This window comes from Galeopterus variegatus, unplaced genomic scaffold (genome assembly GCF_000696425.1).
Source record: "Galeopterus variegatus unplaced genomic scaffold, G_variegatus-3.0.2 Scaffold384, whole genome shotgun sequence".
NCBI classification, from domain to species: domain Eukaryota; kingdom Metazoa; phylum Chordata; class Mammalia; order Dermoptera; family Cynocephalidae; genus Galeopterus; species Galeopterus variegatus.
This window is the reverse complement of record NW_007726495.1, coordinates 1,684-14,476: the sequence shown is the minus strand read 5'-3', so window position 1 is coordinate 14,476 and position 12,793 is coordinate 1,684. Positions and strand designations below refer to the sequence as shown.

The 12,793-nt window shown below is 42.6% G+C and overlaps 1 protein-coding gene across 1 annotated transcript in view; it reads right to left on the bottom strand.

Moving 5' to 3' along the window:
- The window catches only part of LOC103586838 (ras guanyl-releasing protein 3), a 28,666-nt gene extending 16,414 nt beyond the window's left edge, over positions 1–12,252 (bottom strand). The window contains exons 1-4 of the mRNA XM_008568173.1: positions 12,136–12,252; positions 9,732–10,007; positions 3,242–3,319; positions 1,360–1,476 (exon numbers count right to left, since the gene is read on the bottom strand). Of these exons, the coding sequence (XP_008566395.1) occupies positions 1,360–1,476; positions 3,242–3,319; positions 9,732–10,007; positions 12,136–12,219 (555 nt within the window). The 5' untranslated portion in view covers positions 12,220–12,252. The remainder of the gene's footprint in view (positions 1–1,359; positions 1,477–3,241; positions 3,320–9,731; positions 10,008–12,135) is intronic.
- Between the last annotated feature and the right edge of the window lie 541 nt (positions 12,253–12,793).

Here is a 12,793-nt window from a genome sequence, read left to right as displayed (position 1 = left end):
CAAAAAAAAATGTGATTAAAATGGGTGTTTAGCACTCATTGCAAGTTTACCCATAGATAAATGAATTGTACAAAATCACAAAACATTACATTTTTTCAAGTCCCAATATCCATACTTATCCATAATCAAAATTGCTTAAAAGTTTAACTATTTTGGAGTGCCTACCATTTAGAGTCTAACATCCATATTCATCACGAGAGCACAAGATGGAATAAAATGTAGTATAAAAATTCATAGTAAAACCCAGTCTTTCATTTGATTAAACCAATGGTCGGCAATTTATCCAAACTGTGCCAACCTTCCCCATGAAACTGGAATTGGGGGGAAGGGAAGGAGAGAGGATGGAGGAGGAGGGAGAAGGAGAGAGGGAGAAATGGAGACCCCCCCCCCCCACGAATGGGGCGCAGAGAAGGTCAGCCTGCAGAATGACCACGGGAGGTGGACTAGCTCTGCCCCCCATGTCCTGATCCCAGACCCTCCTGAGCTGCAGCTCGGAGCTGGCGTTCCCTGAGGCCCCCGGATCCTTTCCCCACCTTCCCTGCCTCCAAGCTGGGTCTGTTACTCCCCCATCATCGCAGGCCTCTGCGGGACACTGTCACCTTCTCAGCCCCTTCCTTCACCGATTATCCACTCAGCACCGCCCTTTCTAATCTTTTCCTTCCTGCCTCACACATTCCATAGAATTTTTCTTTTGGCATCTCAGAGTTCCCTGCTTTACCCAAGATGTAGAACATTCTTTCTTTTTCTTTAAGCATCTTTTCTCAGCAAAAAGCACATTATGTCTCATTAAAGTAGAAGTTTCATCAGGAACCACACTTTCCAGTGCTTGAGATGTTTCCATTTTCTCCTTCTTTCTATGTGGAAAACTCTGGCAGAGCCTTGTCTTACGTGAGATTTTTTTGACCCAATGGCATCATGCTGCAGTATCACATACCCCCAAATACGTACAGCAGAAGAAACTATCAACTTAACAGGATTTTTTCCTCCCCTAGGGTAACCCATTTATGGGGCATTTTATTGGGACCCCTGTGGGTTTTTCATGAGTGATTCTGATCCCCAAACAGTCCCTTGGGTTGGTGGCAATGACAGAGGTCTCGAATGAGTGGGAAAGAGAGGAGGTGGAAGTAGCTGAGAGTATTTGGGCAAGTGAGAACAGACTGACCACAAGTGGAGGGGCTTTTCTGGTGGATTCTCCCCCAGAGGCCAATGGCAGGTAGAGCTAAGTGTCTGCTAAAGTGCTCCTACCAGCCAGAGGGCTGTTTTCATGGACTCCATCTAATTCCTGGGCAATCACAGAATGTTCTGGAAAGAGAAAAGAACCTTCCAGTACTCTGCGTTTATTCTCCCTCAACCACTTACCTCAACTAATTTCCTTATGTGCTTGTTGATGACCGTGGGGTCCGGCTTTGGCATTACCCCTGATGCCCACTCCAGGGGCACCACAGGCTTGTTGGGCGTTGTAGGAGAGGTAGGCTGCTGACAGAAAACACACATTTGCAACTTTAACTGGGGCCTTGAGCAACTAGCACGAGGGACACTGAGAAAGACAATTGTGTATACTAATAAATAAATAAATATATTAATAAATAGATATACAGTAAAATTTTACATTTATGTGGCACTTAAATGTTTATAAAACTAGAATCTTTTGTTAATGGGATCTAATCTGTAACTGAATACATGTTTGGATAGTGCATTTCTTTTAAAAGCAGCCTAAATTCTATTATTTTAAACAGTAAAAAATAATGCACTTCCAGCCCATCAAAAAATCCTATCCAAGTTCCCCAAATATCATTAAAACATCCTTAAACATCTATATAACAATCCATCATGGATTTTTGTAAAATACAAGATATATAAAACAATAAAACACCAGTTATCTGATTCTTTAATAATTGGTATTAGTGATAAATTAGTAGGTGCACGGAGTAAATGAGCACCAGCGTGCGGCCAAATTTATGTTCTTATGCCTGCACCTTACTCAAAATGCACAATCACTCTGACTCTTCTGCTAATCATTAGGTCTCTCTGGCCCTCTCTGGTGAACTTGCTTTCTGCACAGGTTTCCCTTAGTTGTACTATCTGGGTCTTTATTTGCTTGCACTGTATCATCCCCCATGGCTCTGCCTCAGAGTGTTCCCAGGAGACAGGCCTCTGCAGACTGGCAGGAAGGACTGATCGTACTATCTGGGTCTTTATTTGCTTGCACTGTATCATCCCCTATGGCTCTGCCTCAGAGTGTTCCCAGGAGACAGGCCTCTGCAGACTGGCAGGAAGGACTGATCAGAATGTGCTGACGGTGCCACCATATGCACTATTTTAAGAACAGATGCTACCGGGTCAACTGACTTAGACTCACATCCCCTACCAGGGCCAGCTCGCACCTTCATTCTGCCTCTTTCAGTCCGATGGGTCAGAATTATAGTAGGTATTAATAAACTTAGGTGCTGTTGTCACTGCCAACATGCTACGTAGTTCAGCTGGTAAGTTAGCACATGAGATCTTTATCAGCAAACTGATCTCGAGATATAATTATAAGAAGCAGACAGATATGTTTTCCTTCAACATGCAAACCTCATCCTCATTGTAAATCTTAAATTCATCCAGACATTTTTTTACTAGTGCAAAACATATCAAAAATAAAGTCCACTCACTAAAACTAATGAGCAGTATACATTCAGTAATTCAATTTCCTTATTCTCATTATATCAAGTTTATTTATTTACTAAAAGTCAGCCATCAATTAACTGAGACATTACCTAATGTGATGTTGAAATTCTGAGCTGAGTCAATCATCAGCAGAAAAATTTGTGAATTAAGATTAGGGTATTTAAAATTGATTAAATCTAATTTTATGTTGAATGGAATTTTTTAAAAGCCTGAAAGTGTCTAAATGATCTTTAATATTAAGATGAGAGGTTTTCTTGTTTGTGTTGTTATGTTGTGTTTTTTTACTTTTTGGTCCTATTTGCAGGTGAATTCTCAGAGGGGACACAACAAATGGAATATCAATAATAAAACAGAGTAACGGGAATGGTGTTCTTCCTCTCTCTTAGCCTCTTTATGAAGAAATAATTCTAAAACTGTCAGAGCTAAACTGTTCCATTGATAAAATGGTAATAATTAAGACTTTTTAAATTTTTCAGTCTTTAGAACACAAAGCACCATTCTTATGACCAATTACTGTAAATAATGAACAATGGTGCTCGGCACTGATCCTTCAAGAGAAAACAATACCTACCGATTTAGAATTTCTGGGTTCCAGCACCAGTGACAGTTTGTAAATATCATCTTCTGTGTGATAGAGGTCCAGAGAAAGCTAAAACAAAATTAGCAGGGATAAATAATTACATTGGGTTGTATTTACTTACTTACATTGCTGAAATCATTTTCAAATTGAATATTGAAGTTCAAGATGGCATGCAGAGGTAGAAAATGAAATTTAAAAAAGAAAGTTAACCTTGGTGTGGTCCTCAGCATCAGCAAGAACTTGGTTCCTCAACAATATTTATTGAGCAGCTCCTAGGAGCTAAGTACTGAGCTACAGATTAGGATACTTGGATGGTTCCACAAACAGATGGAAGCAGGGACAGACGCATAAAATAAGACTTGTACACATCATAAATGCTACCTTTAGCAGTTCAACTTGGGAATAAAGGGACAATTCAGTAGCTTTCTGATATTTTAGAGCTGTTTTGTGCTAATTCCTGGTCATACAAAATGGTATAAAATCATTTCTTGCCCTCAATGGCCTGACAATTTATTTAAGTAAGTAGGACCAGAACAGAAAAAGACGTGTTCATACCAATAACAAGCGGCACATGCTCAGTGTGTTGCAAGCTGCACCACTTTAAGTGCTACAGGAATCATTCAGGAAGGCAGCTTAGTAAATGCAGGAGCACAGAGGTTTTGGAATCAGGCAGGCCTGGGTTCAAACACTGAGCCTTGAGCAAGTCTTTCCTCTCTTACCCTCAGTTTGTATAAAATGGGAATGATCATAAAAGTCCCTCCTAAATTGGATTTTGATCAGGATCAAATGAAATAATGCCTATCAAATGCTTAGCACAGGACCTGGTCCACAACTCAAGAAATGCTACTTGGCGGTATTGATGTGTTATTAGTATTGTAGTTGTTTTGGTAATATTATTACTATGCACAGGGGCCACTGGAGACTGAATGATCAGGACACATTCACCGAGGTACTTATGAACTGGGGCTGAACTGGGAGGACTTGCAGGAATAAAGAGGGAGAGGACGGTCAGGGTGGTCAAGCACAGCAACTTAAACCAAGATTGGAAAGTGTGGATAAAATTGGTGAAGTTTTTTTTTTCTGCCATGTAACAGAAGAATGATTTATTAAAACAAATTCCATGGCAAATCATATAAAATAGCCATTTTCTGAAAGATATCCACGAATCCACGAGAGCACCTGAGAACAAATGTACAGAGAGATACATCCAAAAAGCCAGACAAATAAGTCGCCAATGCCAAGTGGAAGGCTGGAGGGAGAGGAACAAAAGAACTCCACGTGGGGAGGAACACGAAGTCGCAAATTTAAAAAAAAAAAAAAAATTGTACGGCAATTCCCAAGGGGTGGGGAGTGTGGATGGAGGAAGTCTGGGACAAGGGACGCACGAGCCCCTCCTCTCGGGGGTGGGGGCCAGGACCCCCAACACACACTTAAAGACCAGCTGGGCTGAGGGCACAGAGGTACCAGGACCTGTGCACTGGACTCCACAGCAGCTAAGTGTAAACAGGGAGATACCACCTGCTCAGGGCTCAGGTCCCCTCCCCCAGCAGTGGGGCCCTGTCCAGGCCAGACACTGGCCCACCGGCCAGAAGGGCTGCAGAGCACACCATGCCGGCCTGGTCGAGCGGGACACCCTCACCTCCACCCACCACAGCCAACGGGCTCTTTGGCTTAGGCTCCGGAACTGCTCCAGGAGGAGCCAGGGCAGGGAGCCACACTTTGCTCACCTGTCACGGGGACACCCTCACCTCCACCCACCACAGCCAACGGGCTCTTTGGCTTAGAGGCTCCGGAACTGCTCCAGGAGGAGCCAGGGCAGGGAGCCACACTTTGCTCACCTGTCACGTGGCATGTTCCCAGCTAAAAGAATCCTGAGAAAATGCAACTGTTCTGGGGACGGTCCCTGAGGTCCCCCCCTCTGCATCCCCCCCAATCATGAGGGATGAGGCACCCAGGAGCCTGCTGCAGGTGCCTACTTAATGCCCACAGGATGGGGTAAGGCCAGAGGGGGTGGGCATGTTGTCTAGGCCACTGAGCTGGGGCTTCCAGAAACCTGGTTTCTATCACTTTGGTCTAGCACTCACCTCCACCTGTCAAGCCTTAAAATGCATGCTCCCACTTACCTAAAAACAGAAGTCATGAGGCTTAAAATAAACCTGGACAATTCCCACCCATGTCCCTCCATGCTAGGACACACAGTGAATCACAACACTTCATCAGCAATGAAGATAACCAGGTGCTGGCTCCTGTCTTTGACCATTTAGGTATGAAAAATGTCCTCTAACATATTCTGTCTAGAGATAAAGGCTAAATGTGCATGGGTGAGAGTGAAGGGTAAGGGAAAGAAGAGAAAACTCAGCGGCAAAAGGTGTTTGTCAAGGATTTCATTTTTTTGTTCTACCTCCTTTAAAAAAGAAATTACATCATAAAATTTCATTTTCAATCATCTATTCACTCAACACATATTAATCGATCATCTAATATGTGCCAGGGATTATTCCAGTCACTGTTTTAGCAGCTACTGAATACAACAGTTAAATTAAGGGCTTCATATATCAGGGCATATATTGTTTTACCTACACTGTGTCACCTGAAGTTTTTTTCTAAGCAAAATAAAATTGACTTTACCATAAAATTGCCCGAGCATCATCTCAGATCATAAAAATCCTGCTCACAAAGAACAAATATTGTATCCATCCTCCATGAACAGCAATCACTCCTGCCTCCAGGGGCTCTGCCTTTCCACAGGAGAGGAACCAACTACATGTCACAAACAAATGTCCTTAGGAGCCAGCCTATTATAGGAAAGAGTGAAGTGGGATGCACAAAATGGATATGCTGATAGGAACATTGGTACCACAATGTCTTAGGAGGAAAAAAGAGTCTTTGCAGATGTAATCAGCTTATGGATATTTTCTCTTAGCTCCACAATAAGAAAAATGTGTGATGACAAACAGGATCTGACACCAACTCTCTGTGTTAGGGAAGCATTAGGGGAGGACGTGGTCTGGGACGGATGGGGGACAGCCACTACTGAGCTACGGCAAATTGTCAGCCTGACATTGGACCTCTAGTTGCGAGATCTTCTGATTTATCAAGAGAAGTCAGAAATCTGGTGTTTTTATGAAATATCCCAATTTTTAAGCACTGGCAACTAGCAACAAAAGATTTTTATGATTCTACATGGGCCAAAAAAACACATCTGCTGTGGGCAGTTGCCCACCGTTTTGTAAATCCCATAATAGGTGACTCTGCTGGGCTCTAGGCCCCATAAGCAGGCAGCGTATCTGTCTCTTCCACCGCTGTACCCCCGTCCCAGTTTGCAGCCCTGCACTGTGAAGGTTACGTAAATAAAGAGAGAAAATTAAGTGCCTTCTTCCTTCTGAATTCCTCATCATCAGAGTCAATCTGGACTTGGACAAGCATGTTCCTTTCCTCCTGACTCAGCCTCTAAGTCCTGTGGTGAACGGCGCCAGCAGCTGCTAGAGCTGAAATGACAGCAGCACCAGAACATCCAACCAGAAATCCAAACAAGGCACACACTCAGTGGGAGACATACCCTTTAAAAAAAAAAAAACAACCCAGAACATCCTCGGGTATTTTCATATGTCAAATGGACAGATTACTGACCCAGTGACAGAAATGTTTTGGTCTCCAAATCTTTGCTTTCTACTTAATGGTCTGAACTTGGGCCAGTAATTAACCTTCATGAATCTCAGCCTCCTGACCTGTACAGTGGGAATCATAAGTAATGGCTCCCTCCCAGGACGGGGGCGAAGATTAAACGAGCTAATGTGTGTCTGACTGGTTTGTGCAGCCAATCATATGGTTCTAATCCAAACATACGTGCTTCATAAAATGACCACTGGGCTCTAGTGAACACTCCTTATACTGAGGAGATTAACTCCCAGTGGTCAGGAAGAATAAATGGGTATTTCTATGCCCATTTGGTTGTGGAGAGGAAGGATCTTGGCCTCAAACAGAAACTGGTTTGACCCTCAGTAACTCATACAGGGCTGTGCTATCCTGATGAGCCACTGGGCTGCTACCACAGAATCAGGTTGACACTTGATTCCTTATTCTTGGGGCTCTACCATTCCTTACATCTAGAACCATAGAAGTTTGCAGTTGAAAGAAATCTCACAAATGACCACAAAATCTCTATGAAAAAGCCAAAGTCAAAGCTAGTTAACAAGGAGACAAAGCTAAGAAACAGCAGAGACAGGGATTAAAGCAAGATGTTCCATATGGGATTTTGCCACTTCACCATCCCGGCAACACTGTAGCTACTAGACATGGCGCTTTGTGGCTTCTAAAATTTCCTTCAGTACATCGAGGTCACTCTTTTTCTTTTCTTCCCAGCATAAAGGAACTATTTGTTAGCTATAATTTATCTAGACATGGCGCTTTGTGGCTTCTAAAATTTCCTTCAGTACCTCGAGGTCACTCTTTTTCTTTTCTTCCCAGCATAAAGGAACTATTTGTTAGCTATAATTTATAGAGTTCAGATTTTCCATGTGCATCCCTGAAATTTTATTCAAAATTCTTCAATATTTCTCTAAATATTTGTTTATCATAAGGTTGCTTGCTGCATTTGTAACTCAAGGTTAATTTGCCTACTCTATTATTATCCTTATCTGGATGAGAAACTGCCCAGGTGTGGGCACATGCTCTGTGAAGTGCTTCTTGACATCATGGATGCAGCCTGGACACAGACACTTGAAACCCAGGCCATGTGAACACTGGTCTGCAGACATCACCTGGGCCTGTGGGTTTGCAGTCTGACTGGGGTTGCAACTCTGGTCACTCATTCATGGAAACAGATTTACATGGCAAATGGTTAATAAATGCAGGTGCTTTGATTATTGTGAGTTAGGTTTTTTGGTTTTTTTTTTTTTTTTTTTTTTTTCAGTAGAGAAAGTCTGTATGTTTACTATTTGTCAAAAAACTCAACCTCAACCCCAAGAGATCCATGCTTCTGTGTGTTGGCCACTTCTGCTTTAGACTGAGGGTGCAGCTGGCATTGTCACCTACATTTAGGGGTCAATTGTTTTATAAACAATTATGTGTTGTAAGAACCATTTGTGAGAAGATCCAGGAACCTTCCACACTCCTATTCTAATGCAGCAGTCCTGAGGGCTTCAGGTTCTCAGAGCCCAAGAAGAGTTATTCATTTCATTTCCCATGCCCAGAAGAGGAAAAATAGTTGATTCACCATTGCAGCTAAGTTTCAGATACTACAGTGTTATACACCCAAACAGGGAAATTGTGCCTGTCATTGTTTAAGAAGGATGAGAGGATCTGTGTACACTTCTTCCTCCACACATCGGAGCAGCCAATGGGAAGCATTCTCTTCCACCCACCTGTTGTGTCTAAAAGTTCTAGGACCCGGAGACAAACTAAATGTGTTCCACAAATGCCAAAAAAATATGAGTGGTAAGTAAATTTCTTTTGTCTGACCCACATCACTCCTAAATACAGCATTCAGTTCATCTGTTGAGTTCCTATGTGTGCCAGGTACTGCGAGGGACGTGATGCATAAGGCAGGCAAACAGAAAAAAATCTAATGCAAAGTGATTCCTCCTACAGTTAAGAAAAGCACAAAGTGTCAGGGCATCAGCTGTGACAGATGCCTTACTGCTTTGGAAAGGAACAGAGAATGCTCCAGAATGGCTTTTGAATTTGAACTAGCCATGTGGATGGGCAGGGAAGGGGTTTTCCAGAAATGCACAAAGGCCAGGAAGCAGGTGGCATCATTTCATGGTGGCAAGTACAAGAAGACCAATATCCCTCAAAGGCTGGGTGACGTGGGAGAGGGTGATGACAAACAAGGACTGGCAGGGAAGGGGTTTTCCAGAAATGCACAAAGGCCAGGAAGCAGGTGGCATCATTTCATGGCGGCAAGTACGAGAAGACCAATATCCCTCAAAGGCTGGGTGACGTGGGAGAGGGTGATGACAAACAAGGACTGATGGTCAGAGACTGAGTCCTGATGGGCCTCAAATGCCAGGCTGGGGACTACATCCTGGCGGTTTGGGGAAGTTGGTGGTGGGCCAGGGAGATCCCGGGGGAGGTCCTTCCATTTAGTCCAGGCTTCAACTAAAGCAGGGCAGTGAGGATAAAGAGAAGCAGACCATTTGGGGACACATAGAAGGAGGTGATTAGTTGAACAGGTGTTGTAAAGGAGAGGGGGGCTGAGGATGGGTTTGGAGGAGTCTCTAAAAACTTCAGGAGTGGGAGCTGTGTGGGCAAAGACTGGGCCCCTCCAAACAAAGGTAATTTCTTTGCTCTTAGATTACAGTCTCGCATCATGCTGGTTCTGGGTATGGGGTTCCTTTTCCCTCATTCTTTGAGATTTCTTCCCATCTACTAACCCTGAAATCAATCTTCCCCAAAGTGTGCTGGCACACGTCTTCTATGTCCCCCGCAAAGTAAGGTGCAGAAGAGTTACTTAGCATAAACTCAGCCCCTTGGCACTCACGGTGAGCAGGTTGATCAAATCCATGTTGGGTTCTAAGTGGTGAGAGGCACTCTGCAGGGAGACCAGTTCACTCAGGGTAACGGAGAGCTGGTGCATTTTCACAATGTTCACTTTGTTCTCCTCTGTCCAGTCTGGGAAAATGACATGGACTGCTATCAAGTCTTTCAAGTGTACTCCAAGGATGGGGATTTTGAAGCCATCGCAGTCGGCAAAGGCCTTGCGGTAATTACAGTAATTGCCGTTGGAGGAGACCAACTCTGTCATTTCATTCCAGTTCTGGGAACAGATGGAAAAGTAGAATTTTCAAACAGCCTTCCCTTCTCTTCTCCCCCAGGCCCTGCAATGTGTGGCTGGGAAATTCTTCAGCTACTGAGAGAAGTATCAATTGCACCAACGTCGATGCATGGAACATTAACCAGGAAAAAGAAAGGTAAAAAAAAACATACCAGGCTTGGCTATGAGTTGGACAGCCTGTTCTATTCTGCTATAAGATGGAACTAGCCTGCACCTCTGCCTACCTACTAGGGATGTTGGGATGTTAAATGGCATCATGTATACTTAAGTATTTTGTAATTCATGAAAATACTACAACCCACAAATTCAAGCATGTAGCATCTTAAAATTTCCCAGTTGTTCAAGAAAGTTGCATTCCAGATATTACTTGAAGGTTAATCTGGGACAGCATGGGCTAGGGAAAGTCACACTGAGGTGTGAGATAGCTGTGGTTTGGGGCTCCTCACTAACTAGAAGGGTAACCTTAAGCAAGTCACTTCACTTTCGGGGGCCTCAGTTTACTTTTCTATAAGAAAGAGGAATTCAGATAAATAATTTTAAAAGACACACACCAGTGCTTCCAAGCCTCTGTGAGCTTCTGTCAGATTCTTATGCTTCACAACACTTAAAATTTGCTTTTTCTTTTAACCTGAAATTTAGTACAAAGCTAAAAGGAAATAAAACACTTACATAATGAATCTCATTACACTTGGAATGAGTGCAGAGTTTAAAGTCAGACAGTGGTACTTTGTACAGCTCACTTCCTCTTGTTTATATGGACAAGTTATTGTTGGTTGCTCAACAGCAAGCAGACCTTCCTAACAGATCCCAATTTTGATCTATCTACTCTTTCCCAAAGCAGCCCATGTGACTCAGAGGGAGCTCTTTCCTCCCCAGGACCAAGATGGGTTCTGATTTACCATCATGGTAATTCCCTTCCTCTGGTTTATGATTGGTTCAGGAACACAGGGTTCAGCCAATCAGTACATTGTATTCCTCTGGCAACTGTGATTGGTCCAGGGGTGGACATATGACTGGAGATGACCCAATGTCCAAAAAGAAGGTCTTTAATTCCATGGGGGCAGGGCTGAAGCGAGAAATCTATCTCCAATTTTTATGGCAAGGGAGCAAAATTTTCGTGTTGCTGCAGACAGCCCAATCAGGAGGGAAGCCAGTCTGATGAAACCAACCAACCAACCCTGATTCTCAGAGGAAGGCACAGTGACTGAGCAAGAGCTCTGATTAGACCACACCTGGAGTCTGCTCTGCCTCTGGACTTCCCAGGTACATTAGACAATACATTTCCTTGTGGTTTAATAAATTTGGAATTTTTTTCTTTTTCTTTTTCAACTTACAGCTGAAAGTGTCCTTATTAAAATAGCAAAGTACACTCTTTTTTTTTTTTGTCCTTTTTGAGACCGGCTGCACCGCACTCAGCCATTGAGCACTGTGAGCGCACTGGTCATCCCTATATAGGATCCGAACCCGCTGCGGGAGCGCTGCTGCACTCCCAGAGCCGCACTCTCCCAAGTGTGCCACGGGCTCGGCCCCAAAGTACACTCTTTCAAGAGAATCTTTTCATAAGAATGAAATACTTCTTTTTGCTCAGTAAGGAAGAAGATTATTATTGTGGTCTGGAAAGAAATATGGCAGAAAAGCTTAGTTTAGGAAGTGATCATTTTTTTTTTTAAATGTATTTTCTTTCCTAACAACTCCGTCATAAATCTGAGGATTTCTATACAAGCACAGTGTTATGAATAGAGTAGTCATTTGATGACTTTATTTCAGTAGGGTAGGGTAGGAACTATTTAAGTCTTATTCATCTTGGACCCTCTGTGTGTATCACAGTGCCTATCACACAGTAAGCACCAAATAAATATTTGCTGAATATTTACAACTACAGTATGTTAATGGTATGTCAAAGCATTCTTACTGGGACACGTATCACCACCTCCAACCTGTTTCTCCAGGTGAATTCAGCTGGTGTGGTTACTCCCTTTGATACTTTGTCCCCATGTATAACTTATAACTGGTTTAAGAGTAAAGCCTTCCTATACCAAGTGGAGTATACTAAACCTAAAGAATATACAAATGGATTTTTAAATTGGGATTAGGATCAAATCCACTGTACCTTTGTAACTTCTGAAGAAAGATGAGAATGGGTCTCTTTGAGGCGTGAAATGGAACTGTGACTAAGGCCTCCCACCACAGCCATCAAGGTGTTAAAATTTTTGAGCTGAAGGAGCTTCTGCAATAAAAATGTTAACATCAATACTTTGTAAGAATCTTTTAAATTATTCTGGACATTCTGAATTATAGGTAAATGCATGCACAATTTTAATAACAAGGACCTAGGAAAAATTAACATCAATTTAAAATGAAGCATAAATAGAATCCACTAGAAAAATAAAAATATATCAATTAAGTTGGGCATCTGAACACACCTCTCTCAACACTGGACAGATCATGTAGGCAACAAACCAACAGAGAAACACAGAATTTAAACTACACTTTAGACCAGTTGGATTTGGCAGATACTTACAGAACTTTTCATCCAACAACTAAAGAATATACATTCCTCTCAACAGCACATGGAACATTCTCCAGTACTGACCACATTTTAGGTCACAAGTCAAGTCTCAACAAATTTTTAAAAATTGAAATCATTACAAACATCATTTCAGACCACAACAGATTAAAGCTAGAAATCCATAACAAGCAAAGCTCTGGAAACTACACAAATACACAGAAATTAAACAACATGCTCCTGAAGGACCTATGGGTTCAAG